This window comes from Petaurus breviceps, unplaced genomic scaffold, assembly GCF_028583685.1.
Source record: "Petaurus breviceps papuanus isolate PSGF00001 unplaced genomic scaffold, PetGlider_PUasm1.0 37, whole genome shotgun sequence".
In the NCBI taxonomy this organism is placed as follows: Eukaryota; Metazoa; Chordata; class Mammalia; order Diprotodontia; family Petauridae; genus Petaurus; species Petaurus breviceps.
The window spans coordinates 97330166-97347851 of NW_027186296.1; the positions used below are offsets into that span (position 1 = coordinate 97330166).

At 39.7% G+C, this 17686-nt stretch overlaps 1 protein-coding gene across 1 annotated transcript in view; it reads left to right on the forward strand.

Annotated features, from left to right (window-relative positions):
• The first annotated feature begins 1079 nt into the window (after positions 1-1079).
• Positions 1080-17686, forward strand: part of INPP5F (inositol polyphosphate-5-phosphatase F) — a 113258-nt gene continuing 96651 nt past the window's right edge. Inside the window, exon 1 of the mRNA XM_069099092.1 lies at positions 1080-1299. Coding sequence (XP_068955193.1) covers positions 1203-1299 — 97 coding nt within the window. The 5' untranslated portion in view covers positions 1080-1202. The remainder of the gene's footprint in view (positions 1300-17686) is intronic.

The following is a 17686-nucleotide window of genomic DNA, read 5'->3' on the forward strand; positions in this document are numbered from 1 at the left end:
GGGGGAAGTCCAGGGGGAGTAGGTCCGGTGGGAGCAGGGCAATGACATCACCAGACGACGTCAAGGGCTGCTCGGCTTCCTAGGTGAGAGAGCTGTCAGGGGGCGAGGACCGGCGTCTGTTGTTTCCTGCCACCCAGCAGACTACGGTCCACAGTGAAATCAGTCCCCGTAATAATAAGTTCTAGCAGCTGGTCGGTGGGTCAGCAAGCATTTATTAAGCACTCACTGTGTGCCAGGCACCGTGCTGAGCTCTGGGCATTTCTCTCCAAGGCATCCTGTATCCATAGCTTGTAGGAAGTTTGCGTGTTGCCTTCCCGTTAGAGTATAAACTTCTTGAGAGGCAGGGACTGTCATTGCCTTTCCTTGTATTCCTTGCGCCTGGCACACAATAGGCCTTTACTAAATGCTCGTTTTTTAACTAAGGTGAAATACTTGTTGCATTGAGGCAGACAGACGTGAAGGATCGCAAATGTCTTTTGCCCCCTTGCTTCGAAAAGACAGGGTGAGGGCAAAGGAGAAGGGGGGCAGCGAGACCCCATTTGTGGTGTCTCTTCTGTCTGATGGTCCATCTGTTCTACCCGGGCAAGGACCAGCGAGACCCCGGCGCCCCTTCTCGACCTGCTTGGAGCTGTGGGGGTTTTGTGTGCTCGGAGGTGCTTTTAAACGGGAAAGTGAGCCGGGAGCTCCGGTTCCTGTCCCTCGCGCTGGGCACACGGTTCTGGGGCACCCTGGCGGAGGGACTGCTGAAAGGAAAGCTGGAGCGGGGGTAGATGGGCCGGGGCGCTCGGTTGCGCCGGTCCCTGATCCCCGCAGGGGGCGGGGTAGCGAAGTGGGAGGGGAGGAGATGTCGGGAGGCGGTGGCTCCATTCCCCCGCACGGGGGCGGTGTGGGGCCGCCACGGGCGGGATCACGTGAAGGCAGGGAGGGTGGGGGGGGCGGTGCTGGGGGCGGAGCCTCGGAGCCGGGGGAGCCGACCGAAAGCCGAGGCTGGGCACAGACCGACGGACCTGGGGCCGAGGCGGCGGCGGCGGCTTTCGGGGCGGCGCTCCGCTCCGCTGCGCTCTCCGCCCTCGGTCCTCGGCTCCCGCTCTACGACCGCCGCCCTGGCGGCCCCGGCTGAAGAGGGCGCCCCGGCCGGGCCGGGGGTCCACGGCGGGGCGGGTTCGCCGCCGTGCTCTCCGCCCCTCGGGCCCGGGGCGGGCATGGAGCTCTTCCAAGCCAAGGATCACTACATCCTGCAGCAGGGCGAGCGCGCGCTGTGGTGCAGCCGCCGGGACGGGCGCCTGCAGCTGCGACCCGGTGAGCGGGGACCCCCGCCCGGGCGGGGTGGGGGCGGGGCACGCGCCCCCTGCCAGCTGCTGCCCCTCTGCGGGGAGCCGGACGGGGGGCGCCCTGGGCTGCGCGGTTGGCTGGGGGTCTGCAGCGTGTGGGGGCTTGGCGGGGCGGTGGGCTGGGCCGAGTATCCCCTGGCTCGGGGGAAAGGTCATTGTCTATTGAGTGACCGCGGCGTGGGGATGGAGATCCAGGGTTAGGTTCGGGGGTTTGGAAGAGGGTTGCTGGGTCCTTGAATTACAATTTGCGAGATGAAGCTTCCTGGAGGGAAAAGGATGGTCAAGGTGTGTTTTCTTCTTTTCCCTTTTTAACCCCTTCCTCCCAGCTCCCTTCAAACCCGATTCAGACCCGCACTAAGACTTGGCATATGGTGTCCTTGAAAAGAGGAAGTTCGGGTTCTGCCGCTTTAATGAATCAATTGGTCAGACACCTAGCGTTTTCTTTGTAACTGAGGAAGGGGTTCGTTGTCCTCCTCCCCTAACAATAAAATTCACATATTAAGATCCGAGATCTGTTTCTCAGAGAACAGCCGTCCACAAACAAGCTCCATCTCAAAACAGGTTACCAGAGCCCTTTGTCACAACAATTAAAATTCATTAGTACACACCCACAAGAATCATCTGCTGAGCTGGAGGGGGCAGCCTTGAATGATGGTATCTTTCCTGGGTGGGCCTGACCCGGAGTGACTCTTCTGTTTGGTTATCAGTGTTTGGGGGCATAAAATAAAAAGGGTTTTTACACGAACTTTGTTTGCTCTCTTTTAAAGGGGCCTTCTTTTCTGGAATCTTAGGCAAGTGGCCAGAATTGAAAGGTCCAAATTTAGATGTTCTTTCTTCCACTTGTAATATCAGGCCAGAAATGATCATGTCTGTCCATCTGTCTACTCCTGGCAGCTCTGGCAGGAAGTCACCCCTGTTGACATAATTTTAGTTTCTCTTCCCCAACTTTAAAGGTGTGACTTATTGTGATTACTGCTGTTTCCTCATGCTTTGTCACTTTTATGTTTCAGTTTAAATGCCCCTTTTCTTATGTAATGATTATACTGAACACTCCAGTATATTTTAATTATAACATTTCTATATGGCTACACCCATTGCTGTTTGTGGGTGTTCACAAAGTGTTGTAAAATTCTTAGGGATCACCAGAACTGTAGTTGTTTTGTTTAGTATGAAAGATTCCTAAATTATCATTATTTTAGTTTTCATTTTGAGAAGTTAAAGATTAAAAAATGGCTATAGTGAAATGAACTATAGTCATTTTGTTTCTAGTTTATTTGGCTGATATGTTTATCTTTTCCTAATATTACTTGAATTAAAATTTACCCTAACAGTAAACTAAAATATAATTTTTTTGAAATGGTCATCCTGTAGAAATTTTGTTTCCCTATACTTCAATCCTGCAAATTCTTAAAAACAGCTTTCCACAATATAACTTTTTCATTTTTCTTAGATTGGTACATAAGTAGGATTTGTTTTAAGTTGCTAGCAAAGGTCATAATGTATATACTTGAAAATTATGTGGACTTAGTGCCAAATATTACTTGCTTGTTTTTTTGATGATCAGGCAATCCTTAGAAATAGCCTGATATAGTTGTAAGAATGCTGAATTAGTAGGAGTGACAAAATCTTTGTTTCATACCCGGTCTTTTTACTCACCGACTAGCGGTGTAGTCTTGGACAAGTAATTTAATTTCTCTAGCTCTAATTTCAGTTATTCCCTAAAACGATTAGATGTTCACCTATGTTATTTCTAAGATCTTTTCCAGTTCTAATGATTGCCTCTAGATATTAATTCAGGGGTTCTCACGTCTTGTAGCACATTAACCTAGATAAAAGACTGACCATGTTAAGCAGTGTCCAGAAGGATGTCCCCAGGATGCTTTCTGAGATTTAACTTTAATTATGATCTTTTTTTTCCCTTATAAATTGAAATTGAACAGATACCTGTTAAGTACCTACTATGTGCAAGATACTATGTTAGATAATAGATTAAATAAAACAAGACACTGAGAAAGTCTCTACCTTTGCAGACTTCTTATTCTGCTTGGAAGATATATTCAGACAAGGAAATAGAGGTTTAGTGAGGAAAAAATTAAGTGGAGAAGTAGGGAAGGTTTTCATAGGGAATTTATATTCTGAAGAATGGTAAGAACAAAAGGGCAAAGTGAGGTGGGAGTACATTTGAAGCTTCAGTTCCTTGGTGGTGCATCTATTTAGAGTTCAGATAAGAAATTAGGGTTGGATATATAGATTGGGAGTCATCTGCATAGAGATAATTTAGTCCAGGGGAGCTTCTTAGAGTTGGAAGATGACCCAGGAGAGAGACTTGAGGAACAACTGTGCTTAAGAGGGCAGGAGATGAACCTGCAAAGTAAAGAACCTGCAAAGGAGACTGAAAAGGAGTAATGATGTAGGAAGAACCAGGACAGAATAGTGTTAATGAAGCCAAGGTAGGAAGAACCAGGGCATCATAGTGTTAATAGAGAAGGACTATGAAGACAGAGGAAATGATCAACAGTTTTAAAATTTGCAGAGGTAGGTCAAGGAGGATGAAGAATGAGAAGAAGCTGTTAAATTTAGCAATTAAGAGATCAGAAGTCTCAGACAGAGGGCTTTCAGTAGAGTGAAGTTAGAAGCCAGAATGCAATAAATTGAGAAGTGAGTAAATAACTAGAAAGTGAATGTAGTCAATGGAGATGATTCTAGGAGCCTAGCAATCATTCACCAAGCATATAAGCACTTATTATGTGCTAGGCACCAGGTTAGGAAGGCAAATATGAAACATTCCTTGTGATTATGTGTCTACAGAATAAACACAAAAGAAATATGAAGTGGCATATGGAGAGAGGGCAATGGCAGTGGGAAAGTTAGGAAAGACTTTGTGTAGAATGTGGGTCCTTGAGCTGAGTCTGGATAGAAGAATCCTTAAGAGGTGGATGTGAGGAGAGTCCATTCCAGGATTGATGAGCACAGCCTTCATGAAGGCCTGGAGCCAAGAAGGCTTTGTTTGACTGGACTGTTGTGGAGTGTGGAAAGGGGAGTAAGATAGAACGATAAGGGAAGAGTAGGCTCCATCAGATGAAGGGTTTTAAAAAACAAATCGGTCAACAAGTATTAAGTGCCTGCTATGGGACAAGAGTTATTTCAAACAGAAAAGGTCACATTTTATCCTAGAGGCAATAGGGAGCCACTGGAGTCGGACTTGCTCTTAAAGAAAATCAGTTTAGGGGTAGGTAGGTAGCACAGTGAATAGAGGCACCAGCCCTGGAGTTAGTAGGACCTGAGTTCAATTATGGCCTCAGACATTTAACACTTACTAGCCTTGTGACCTTAAGCAAGTCACTTAACACCAATTGCCCTGCCTTTCACCCTCCCAAAAGGAAGAAAAAAGAAAAGAAAAGAAAATCAGTTTGGCAGCTATGTGGAGGATGGACTGGAGTGGCGAGAGACTTGAGGCAGTGAAAGGTAGGAGAGAGGATATTAATTTGAGGGTTTGATGGAGTCAAGTAAAGGCTTTTTTAAAAAGGTTTTTCTGAAGTCTGATGTCCTTGGAGTTCTCTGTTTTATGCTTTGTTACTGATAACAATGGGATCATTGAAGTTGTTTATGTGGTATCATTTGAGGAATTTTGTATGACTTGACACATCCATAAGAGATACTTTGGTAGAGGAGATGCATTAAGGTGGCATTTATAGTCACCAAACACTTATTAATAGTGAAATCTTATATTTTCTGTACTTTTCAGTCAATCGAATGATTGTAAAGATGTAATCTACTGTACCATATCATATGTGAAAGTCTTTCCGTTTTCTTTTCATGTTAACTAAGAATGTCCTTAATGTTGTAAGTAGATTATTCTCTTAAAAGATTTTGTAGAGATGGAAAAATAGGCATATATGTTTGTAGTTATTGATTTTTTAAATTAATAATAGTTATTGTTTATTTGTTTCAGTCATGTCCAACTTTGATCCCATTTGGGATTTTCTTGAGAAAGATACTGGAGTGGTTTGCCATTTCCTTCTCCAGCTCATTTTACAGAAGAGGAAACTGAGACAAATGGGGTTAAGTGACTTGCCCAGGGTCACAAAGCTAGTAAGTGTCTGAGGCCATATTTGAACTCACAGTCTTCCTGATTTTAGACTGGGACTCAATCTATTGTACCTTCTAGCTACCTGTGAGGGTCCCCCCCAATAATTAGGTCTGACTTTTTCCATGGATTTTGTAGTCTTTTGTTTTAGATGTCTTGAATTAATCCTTCAACCCACTCCAAGCTTTTACCTCCAGGATGGGCTTCCTTTGTGTATACTTCGTTTAGGCAGATTCCTCTTTTCATCTTTGTTTTCTTTAATGCTGTTTCTACTTCATTGTGCTTCACTAGAAACTTTAATTTTAGAGTAACAATATGGTGGTTCTCTGCTTTGATGGAGAAAAGAGTGGCAGAAATCTTTATAGGTCTTAACTATTTTTCATCCTATGCCTTCCTTTTTAGTCCTTTCCTTCAATATCACTGGGTTGATCTGACTTATTTGGAATTCTCATTTGATTTCTCTAAACTTATTTTTCAGTGTTTTTGAGGCAGTACTGTTTTTGTAGTCTTTTCCTTCTTTTTCTCCATAACATTATACATTTTAAAAATCTTATCTTTTATTTTTGTATCATCTTCATTTCTCCATAAAATTTTTAAGTGAGTTTATAGTCCAAACCAGTGTTTCTGTTGGCTGTCATATTTCTTTACTTGGCAAGGAGATCAAGTTTGCTGGAGAATAATTTGTGTCTGTTAATTCCTTGGGAAATGGTGATGGTCAGTATTGGTATCTGTTCTCTTTAGCCTGTATTCAGTAGGTCATACTGTATTTACTTATAGTACTAGTGCTTCTCTTCATCATAAAGCATACTCAGGACAGTGTTCAAGTTATCTGTCAAATACAGATAATGAAGTGCTCCAAATGGATCCAGTGCAATGTTACCTCAAAAATAGAATCCTCAAGTGCAGGAACACTGCGGAATCTTATGAATAGAACTTATAATCACTCAGATGTATTTACAAACACGTGGATTACAAGGACCTCTTGCTTAGATTCTCTTTTTCAACTTAATGGACTGACCCATCAGGAAAAAATGCTCTAAATGAAACTGGGCCTAAAAGTGAACAGGTGGCAAAGTATAGAGCAGGGGAAATTCTCCAGTTCTTTGGAACCCAGACTTCTCCCTGAAGCAAAGATGCAGCTTTTTAACTTCAGCATTTTTCTAGTGATGCTGTATGGCTAGAAGTCAAAGAAGATGACAGTCCTCTAGAGAATTACATCTGTGTGTCTCCTGGCAGTCATGGAGAACTTCGTGGTGCATGTCAGTAGCCTACAACACATTACTGACAATTAAGAGAAGCAGGAAAAAAAGTATGTCCTCAGAGATGTTCAGCCAGGAAAGGAATTGGGCTTCTCCTACAGTGAGAGCCAGGTCTATCTGATGGAAAACTCTTGTGCTCCATTGACATCCATGAAGTGTCATGAGACTGAGGAGAAGATCCATTCATTGAAGACATGGACAAGGTCTCACAGGATGAGAAATTGTGTAGGGGTTGTGATCTTAAGATAGCCACATTGATGAGGTCACATGTCTATAGATGTAAACTTTTCAAGTTAGCAATAAAAAACCTCAGAGAGGGATGCCATTCTGAAATGGTAACATAGATTTCCAAAGTTATTTGGCAGTGGGAAGCATATCTTTAAGATTATAATTTGTAATGGTTGATGATGTGCTTGGTAGGGGGAGTTCCCTATGTCATTTAAATCACTGGCCTGAACCAAAAAATAAAAACAATTGGATTAACCTCCTCTGCCTCTTGGCCTTTCCCATGTTTTGTTTTGTTTTGTTTTGTTTTGTTTTTCACTTTTAGTCTTTAAAGTAGCATTTACATAAGAACTGTATAGGAGGAGTGGCAGACTCCTCTGACATTTAAAGACCTTTGATAAAGATTCTAACCTACCCTTACAACCTTGAATCTCCTTCATGCACTCTCAGGTCCAGTCAAACTACCCATCTTATTGCCCCCTACCTACAACATTCCCATCTCCTGTTTTTGTGCTTTTGTCCAGGCTGCCTCCTTAGCTTGCCTGAAATGTATTCTCTCTCTTCACCTCCACCTCTTAAAATCATCAGCTCACAGCTCATGGAGAAGGTTGTTTCCTGATTTCTCTCCCTTTTCCTTCTTCTAGCTGCTAGTTCTTCCCCAGAAAGTTACTTTGTATTTATTTTATATGTACTTAAATGTATATGTTATCTCCCATAATATAATGGATACTCCTGTAGGACAGGGATTGTATTTTTTTTTTCTATTACCTATGTTATTTCTCAACAGCTAGCAAAGGGTTGTTATTCATAGTGGATACTCAGTAAATTCCTATTGATTGATTAATGTGGGACAGAAGTGGTCATAGGAATTAATTGTCAGGTCAAAGATATTGGAGAATCATTGATCGACAGTCTAGTGCTAATAATTGTACCGCAGTGCTCAATAAATGATAATAATGAACAGAAAAATTTTCCCTAGTAAAACAAATTAAATTTTATAGGATGCTGACTAGTCAATTATTTCTTGCTAATAAATGAAAATCTTTTTAAACATTTTATTTGTGATATATATACACATATATATACACACATGTATATAAAATATGAATTTTGCTATCAGGCTCTGAAGGAAAACTCTAAAGTATCCTATGCCCTAATTTTGGGTCAGACTTTATGATTTTGGATTAACGTGGTATTCAATTAAAAAGGAAAACTGGAGTTTTCTGCTTTTGAATAGACTTGGCAAAGCATTTGTTGCATGCTTTTTTACATATGATTATTTATTTTGTACCTTCTATTTGGAGTTATTAGAAACTTTGTATGCTGAAGTCAACATGATTGGACAGGAGAAGAGCCTGGTTGTGTTTTACTTGTTAATTGTGAATGTTGGCTTCTTCTGTGTGTTGTAGATTAATGGTTATACTTGATGTGAGGATATCCGTGCTTTATCATTCTATGATTCGTGTTTGTCTGTTAACCTTTGTGATAGTAATGGCAATTAAAGATTCCCCTGTATTGGCTTGGTTTTCAAATTGATTGTGTTGAAACCCAGAGTTTGTTAATCCCACCTGTGGGATGGGCTTGTTGATGTGAAAAGAAAGTCCTGAACTGGGAGGAGCTGGTGATGTAGATTTGGAGAGACAAGAGAGAGGCGGAAGATCTTTTTGGAAGCAGCACCTCGTGGAGAGAGAGAGAGACTAAGAGAATTGCTGGTGGCCGCTTTGAATTGCCCTGGACTTTTGAGACCTGCCCCCTGAGCTGCCAAGGACTGAGGAGACATGGCTGTTTTGCTGGTACTTTGTCTGTCTGTTTTGATGTTATTTTGCCAGATTTGTCCACTGGTGAAAGACTGTCCTGTTGAAGAAGTCCTAGAACCTGGCATTTGGTTAAGAAGCCCTGAGACTGTCCTGCAGACAGAGAGTGAATACTGTCCACTGGTGAGGGACAGTGCTGTTGTTGCAGGGGTCTGGAGACTGTCCTGCAGACAGAATGAATACTGTCCACTGGTGAAGGACAGTGCTGTTGTTGCAGGGGTCTGGGAGCCTTTCTGTTGGTTCAGAAGCCCTGAAGAAGGATTTTCTTGTTGTATGTTTACAGAAATCCTGGGAGAGGGCTTTGCTAATGTGTTCAGGGGTTCTAGGACTGTTCTACAGACAGAGGATAAATTCATGGAGGGACTGGCAATGTATCTTATGGCCTTGCTAAGCCTTGTCTCCTCAGGAACTAAGATTGCTGAGAACTTGCCTCGTGTCAAGATGAAGAAAAGACCTCCATTTGGGTATTAAGTGCTGTGTTTAAACTTGATGTAACTCTGGGGTAGATTCAATTGTGATCCAGGGGTGGGGAACTTTTGACCTTATGTTTGGAAACTAATCTCCATTTGAGAAGAGGAGCTTTGTGGTGAACTTAATTAAGGTATAGCCTAGGGGTGGAGAAGTATTTAGAACAGGGACTTTGTAATTGATTGAATGATTGGAAGGTCCTGGGGTGGGGTAGTACTTGGAGATTATTTAATCACACTTAGTAAATGCTGTAATTTGGAATGATGTCATGTTTTAATCTTCTCTGTTCTTGGTTTGTCACTGAATAAAATAGAGAGCACCTATGCTGGTATTCTGAACCTTGGGAAGTTGCCTTTCTTTTGGCATTACATTACAACCTTTCATGGAAGAACAGTGCTGGAAGTATTCTCTGGTTTTCAGCACTCTGGGTATTGGTGCAGCATTTAGGCTGCCTGTATGTTATCCCTTGCTCTTGCTACATGTCCACCTATGTTTCTGATCAGAGATTTCCAGAATGATTCTCTTATGCCACTTATTAAGCAGTCATTAGATATATTTTGCAGCCTTCTTAAGTACACAGTATATCTGTTTACTTACTCATTGTCTCTAGGGGTATCTGTAATTTCGATTCTTGGGAGATTGTTTATTTTATTTTATTTTATTTTATTTTTTAACCTAGACGTGTGATTTCATCAAGTTAGGGAACTTCCTTTACCATTGCCCATTAGTATCTACACTATCTCTGTAAATTAAAGTCTTAGAGAATTTCCTGGGTCCCTTAGAGGTTTAGTCCAGGGTAACACAGTCAGCATGTGGAAGAGGCCTGACTTGAATTTAGGTCTTTGATTCCAGAGCTAGCTAATTCTCTATCCATTATGCTATACTTGTTGAGTTATTATCTAGTGAAAAACTCCAGTGAATAAATTTTATCTTCCCAACTTCTTAAAGCCAAAAATAGGCAAGGTTAGGTAGAAAGATCTTTTAATTTATTTCTGAAGGAAAATGAGAATTCACAATATTTGAGCCAGAGGAGACTTTAGGAATCTTTCATTTTGTTGAGGAGACAAGAGGCCTAGAAAGCCGAAATGTCTTTCTTAATTTTTGTGGTAGAATTTTGCAGAGGGACTTAAATTGTTTAGTCAGATATGTTGAGACAAATTGAAAATTCAGGGTCATCTTTAGAAGTTACTGAATAATGTAACTAATGAATTCCATCTACATACTATTGCGTATCTGGTATAATTTAAGATCTTCTATTTAGTATTTTTCCTGTATTTAATTTGAAGCCAGTCTGTAAGTGGGAGAGGAAGGTACCTCTTCTGGGACTTCTCTATACCAATGAAACCTCAGGCCTAGGCCCTCTCCCTGTGCTATTGATAATAGAGTTTTGGGTATTTTTGGTTATTGTTTTTTTCTGAATTGTATCCTGAAGAAGCTATGTTTAGGTGTCACTTAAATTTTAAGTTCAGCTTTCCTATGGATAACATTATTTCCTTAAGACGAGAACGTCTCTTGATGCTTGCTACTGGTCCAAGACACTCTTTGACTCTTGAGAGTTCTTGCATTTACCTTTTTTTTGTTTGTTTTTATGTTTCTTAATATATAAGATATAAAAGTATTGCTTAATTAGTATTCTACCACCCTGTCATACTGTTCATTTTGCCTTTCCTTAATCAATTTTTTTTCCTTTAAAGCTTCCTTTTATCTGGACTTTAGATTTTTTCAGTAACTGGAGTTTATTTTTGAGGAAGTCACATGGTCATCAGTGAAACAAGGGGGAGGCAGCATGTTGTAGAAAGAGCCCTGGGCTATGATCCTGAGCCTCAGGTTCGAATTGCAGTTCTGTCACTTATTAGTGTGTGATCCTAGCTGTCACTTCTCTTTTGTGGCTCTGTTTCTTTACCAGCAAGTTTCTGGGAGTATATATGAAGTAGCTACCTTAATTCAGGATGAGTAACCTTCAAAACCTTGTACCTTAAGAGACTAAATGTTGTTGAATAGAATTACTCATAAAAAGGAAGAAAGTGAAGTGAGAAGAGTCATGGTGAGACAGATCTGTTGAAAGAAGTGTGTGTAATTCAATTTTTGTCTCAGATAGATGCAGACTAGTAGAAATAGAAAAATATTCCCGTACTGCTGTCATTTTTTTTTTTCTTCCCTTAGAAACCAAAGGCTTGTTTGTCAGGATACTTTATTATACTTTTAAAATCAGGTATTATTTGGGGGGGGGGGATTTGTTTCAGTTTTGTATTGGGACTGCTCTCAGTAATTAAATGATTTAATTAACTATATAAGGTTTTACTCCTGTTGACAAAGATGTTTTGTATTTTATCTCTTTCTTATTATGAAAATTATATCCCTGAGGATATGTCTAATATGTATCTTTAGCTACCATGATAAGGGCAGCTAAGTGGCACAGTGGATAGAACCTCAGGCCTGAAGTCCGAAGACCTGAGTTCAAATATGACCTCAGACACTTCCTAGTTGTGTGACCCTGAGCAAGTCACTTAACCCTGTTTGCCTCAGTTTCCTCATCTGTAAAATGAGCCAGAGAAGGAAATGGCAAATCATGCTAGTACCTTTGCCAAGAAAACCCCAAATGGGGTCATGTAGAGTCAGACAGGATTGAAGTGACTGAACAACAACCACCACCATGATAGTGATTCATTTCATGTATTAACATGTAATTAACATTCATCATGTAATGCATTTCATGTATTAACATGTAATTAACATTCATCATGTAATGCATTTCATGTATTAACAAAATAGTTTTATATTGTATGTATATGTGCAATATGCATCACTCATTCAGCACACATTCATTAAGTACCTGCAGTATGCCAGGAACTGTGCTAGGCATTAAGGACACCAAGAACAACTGAAATAGTGTTGCTTTGAGGAGATGACATGCTGTACGTATGTATATGCAGCATTCAAGGTGACTGCGGGAGGGAGAACATTAGTATTTGAGATGATCAGGAAAGGCTTCCTATAGAAGCTGAGCTGGGAAGGAAATGAGATTCTGTGTATGGAGGAGAGATGAGGAGGAAGTACATTCCAAATAGAGCGGGATTGCCAGTGCAAAGACAGAAAGGCTAGAGATAAAGTGTCATGTGTAAGGAACAGCCAGAAGGCCAGTGTGGTTCTGTAGGGTAAAATTAGGAGAGTAATATATAACATAGTTCTATATAAAGAAAACTAAGATGATTTAAATGATTGGATTTGCTTTTCTTTAACCTTTCCTTTTATTCCCCTTATTTTTTTCTTACAAAAAACTTTTTTTTTTTTTGCTTTTTGGAGGGCAGGGCAATTGGGGTTAAGTGACTTGCCCAAGGTCACACAGCTAGTAAGTGTTATGTTAAGTGTCTGAGGCCTGATTTGAACTCAGGTCCTCCTGACTCCAGGGCCAGTGGTGTATTCACTTTGTCACCTAGCCACCCCCAAAAAAGCCTTTTAAAATTTGATTTTGGTATGGAAGGAGAAATAACTTTTGGTAAATATATCCAGTTAAATATTTTATACCCATAATTTGTAATTAAGGCCCTTTCCTGGTGGAAATGTGGTCAAAAGATGTACACAGAATTTTGGAAGGAGGAAATATAAAGTGGTAATCACTTGAAAAAGCTATTCAGTTCTCTGAAAAGAAACACAAAATAATTTTAAGATGTTACCTTTCATCATGAAATTTGCAAAGATTACTTAAAATGATCAAATTTAGATGTTTTCAGGTCAAGGCTGAGTGGACATGTATATTATAATCATTTCAATAAATATTTAGAGGTGGGGCCTTAGAAACTATAAAACCCTCAATGCCTTGCCTTCATTTTACATATTAGAAAACTGAGACTTCAGGGCCAGCAATCCTAGATGCTAGGTGCCCTTATTGCTATTGTCAAACAGGCTTGATACTTTATTTCTTTTTTGTCATGAAAAGTATGTTGCCAGGGGTTACATAGCCAAGTCTTCTTAACTTTAGCTTTAAGTTTTTCACTCCAAGCACAGTGCTATTCAAGACATTAGGTGGTGAAGTGGATAGAGTGCAGAGCCTGGATTCAGGAAGGACAAGTTCAAATTTGGCCTGCGATACTTAGCAGCTGTGTGATCTTGGGCAAAACACTTAATTCCTTCTTTCCTGTTTCCTCAACTGTAAAATAGGGATAATAATAGCACCTATCTCCCAGGATTGTGGTGAAAATCAGAACACTTATGAAGTGTTTAGTGTAGTGCTTGGCACATAGTAGTTGTTATATGAATACTAGCTATTGGGGAGGCTAGGTGGTGCAGTGAATAGAGCACCGACCCTAGAGTCAGGAGGACCTGAGTTCAAATCCAGCCTCAGACACTTAACATACACAAAAAAACTAGCCATGTGACCTTGGGCAAGTCATTTAACCCCAATTGCCCTAACTCCTCCCCTCCATAATGGAAATAAATAAATAAATTTTTAAAAATACTAGCTATTATTATTGACTGTACTATTTTTGATAAGACTGCTGGTCATAAGATCATAGACTCAGCAGTTATAAGGGACCTCAAAGATCATCTAGTCCAACTCTCTCTCATCCTATAGATGAGGAAACTGAGACCTTGAGAGGTGAATCGACTTATCCAAGGATATAGAGGTAGTAGAAGAAGGCTTTGAACCCATGTTCTGACTCCAAATCTTCCCACTGTGCCACACTGCCTTTTATGATTACCTTTATGATGTGGTCCAAGCTTTTTAGAAAACAATTTGACAGTATCCACTAAGTCACAGAAGTGATTCTGTCCTTCGAGTCAGCAGTCCTATTGATAAGACTATATCCTAAGGATGTTATTAGAAGGGGAAAAGGACCTTCCTTTCTCTACAAAAACAAAAAAATAACCCCTCTCCCCAAAAAACTTGCTAAAAAACCAATACCATTCATAGCTGCATTATTTAACAACCTATTGAACTAACAGTTGGTGAGTAGCTGAATATCTTATCTTTTATTAGTGCAATAAAAATCTATTGTTACATATAATGATATAAAGAGAAATATAAAGAAACGTGAAAGACCTACTAAGTGATATAAAATGAAGTAAACTGACTAACAAGATATACATAATCAAATACAATCACATTAAAAATCTAACAAAGTCAAGAACTCATATTCCAAAGGGGACAAAAAAGAAATTGATTTTTGCTACTTTATTAAAATCTTTTCTTTTTAAATTTAATTTTGTTTCAATTGGCAAAAAATCTATTTTCTCACTCTACTTTCCCCCTCATGAAAAAAAAAGAAAGAAAATGCTTTCAACAAATATAAAGAGCCCATCAGATTCCTGTATTGGTTATGTCCAAAAAATATGTTTTGCTATATACCTTGAGTCTCTCACTTTTCTGGTTGGGTTGGTTGGTGGTTGGTTGGATTGTCCTTTGTTCTCAAAGAGAACCAAAGTTACATCACTATGTAGAGTCAAGTTACAGTGTGTCTGACTTTGGCTGATCAGACCAATATGAGCTTGGAATGTCAAGTGAGTGGGTAGCATGTGTCATCATGGGTCCTCTGAAATTATGCTTGCATATTTTGTTGATCAAGGTACTCAAGTTTTTCAAAGTTAAAAAAAATCTTCAATTTTTCCAATTAAAATGGAAGTTATTTGTGTCTTACAATTTTATGTAGACATTGGTTCCATGTTTTATTTGCATTTGTTGTTACGATATTTGTAATGGATAATTAAACATTTAAACCCTTTTTGGTAAGTTTGGTTCGATGGAATGGATCATATGAAATGTCTTGTGAACCTGGCTCTTTTGTATTCATCAAGTTATTCCTCTTGGATCTGAATATATACAGGTGTATGGAGAAGAAGGGACATGAGCTTTGTCTGAGTGCAGAAATACTCATACCATTCAATTCAACAAGTTCTTACTCAGTTTTTTGTGCTTAGAGCTTTCCCTCTGTTGATTATCTCCAACTTATCCTATATGTAGCTTGTTTATAGTTGTTGATGTGTCGTTCTCCCAGTAGACTATTTTCTCCTTTAGACTAGGAATTGCTTTTTGTCTTTCTTTTTATGTGCCTGGCACATAGTAGGTATCTAAAAAAATGTTCCCTGACTCATTGACTTCTGGGCATTGTGCTAGGCTCTGAAGATACAAAAAGAAAAAAAGCCCCTGCCCTCCTCAAGGAGTTTACATTCTTGGTTGGGGGGGGACAATATGAATTTACATATGTTTACACATATGTAAATATAAAACATATACCAGTATATTTGAAGGGGAAGGAATTTAGGAACTAATTGGAGTAGGGAGATCCTACCGTGTTTCCCCGATAATAAGACACTGTCTTATTAGTTTTTTGGACAGAAAAAACCAGAGGGCTTATTTTCAGGGGAGGGCTTATTTTAATGAACATTGACAGCAATTTTAATAAACAGGTAAATGTGAACAAAAAAATGTACCTTTATTCAATAAGCAAATCACTGGGGAAGAACAGGATGACGCGCTCACTGCTGCAGCTCTGATTGGATGCAGCTCGGAGCGCGGCGTGCGTTTCATGGGGGGGGGACGGTGCATACAGAGGGTACCGTAATGTAGCGCAGGGGATCACCTTCACTACAGCAGCAATCTCAATAGGGCTTATTTTTGGGGGAGGGCTTATTTTAGAGGAATCTTACACAGTAAGGGGAGGGCTTATTTTTGGGATAGGTCTTATTATCGGGGAAACACGGTAATAGGCCTTAAGTAGGAGGTGATAGGCACTTCAGCTGAGTCTTGAAGGTGTGTAGCTAGGGAAGGGCAGAGGTAAGGATGGAGTGCAACCATGGGTTGTACAGGACAAAATTGTTTTTGATCTCATGTTCTGTGGGGCTCCCTCATTTACTAACTTGAGTAGCAAGTTTGGATAGATTCCAGACTGGCAGTGGCAAACCAAACTCATTGTTTCTTTCTGTAGTTCAGAGCAAATACATTTATAATCGTACATGATTTTATGGAATTTTAAATGAGGTATGTCACTGGGTCCTCTTAAGAAAAATAATGTGTGTCTCCTCTATTCAGATATGTTTTAAAACAGCCTCTGTAAGACTTGAGATGTTTAAGTTAATACAATTATTTTTTCCCATTTATAAAATATGATTTCTCTAGATCAAAATTAATATTGCATGGAAACACTGCAAGTACTAGTAGTATCTTAGTATGTTCTGTTGCTATGATTCATTTTTTACTCACTGAGAGACCTTAAGGAAACTCTTCCCATTCACAGATAAGCAAAAAAGCATCAGTTCAGATTCTTTCATTGATAAAATTAGTCATAGTCAATGTAGATTGTTATTCTTTTAATAAAGTTGATTCAGTCTTTAAAAAAAAAAGCTTTGTTTTTCCTCCCCTTTATCTGGACAAGTACCATACTGAGAAAACTATGAATCTTATTTTTTTGTTTTCTTTTCATTTTGTCTTTGTGTTGCTTTTGAAATAGCACACTAGAATGTTATGAACTTTGCAGGACTATGTTTGAACATTGAACTTTAAAATAAATATAAACTTTAAGCTGTTATTATTTTAAAAATGTTTATATGATCTTAGGTGTATTTTTATAGCATTTTTTAAAAATAAGTTTTTTTTTGTTGATAGCTCCTGTTCTTTTTTCTTTTTTTTTTTTTTAATAAAGCAGTTGGGGTTAAGTAACTTGCACAAGGTTACACGGCCAGTTATTTCTGGCTGTGGTGCTAAGTGTCTGAGCCCGGATTTGATCCCCAGGTCATCCCGAAACTGGAGCCAGTGCCCTTACTTGCTGTGTTTTTATAGCATTTTTTTTGACTAAATCGAGAAAGGTGCATTTCCTCCCCAGGTAACGTAACCACTATAGTAGCTGAACTACAAATGAAAAGGAATTGTACCCATCTCAGGTAGCTATGTTTTCTTTCTTCTGGTATTCCAAAAATAATCCTAAAAAAGTAAACTAAAACCCTGCAAAAACAAATTGGTACTATATTTCTCCCTTCATACAGCAAGACACATCTGGCTTTTTCCATTTCCTACTTAGCTTTAATCTCATTTTCCAGTCTTCTTTGTTTTGGAATGTAAACAAAGACAATGACTTTGTATTATTGAGCCTGGCATCTAGGACTTGTTGGTCATTTAAAATTTTGTCTCTTTTCTCTTTCTACTCTCTCATTTATGCTGTTAGCTCTAGCTTCTTCTCTTTAGAGGTTATGTCCAAATCTCTCTCTCCAGACCTGACTCATCTCCTCCAGATTTGTACTCCAAATGCCTGTAGTTTTTATCCATCCATTTAGATTCCCTACCAGTAACTTAATCTCAACATGTCCCAAGGTCCGCTTATTATTGATTGTATTCTCCTCCCCAGACTCCTTTCCACTGATTTGACTTTTTTTTTTAACTGGTGGAATCCTCAGTTACCTGTGTTTGGAATCTCTTCCCTCCCCCCACCTCCCAGTCCCATTGTTAGTTAGTTACCTCTACCTCTAAGCAAAATCTCTTTGCTTCTCTCCCTTTACTATTTTGTCTTTGCA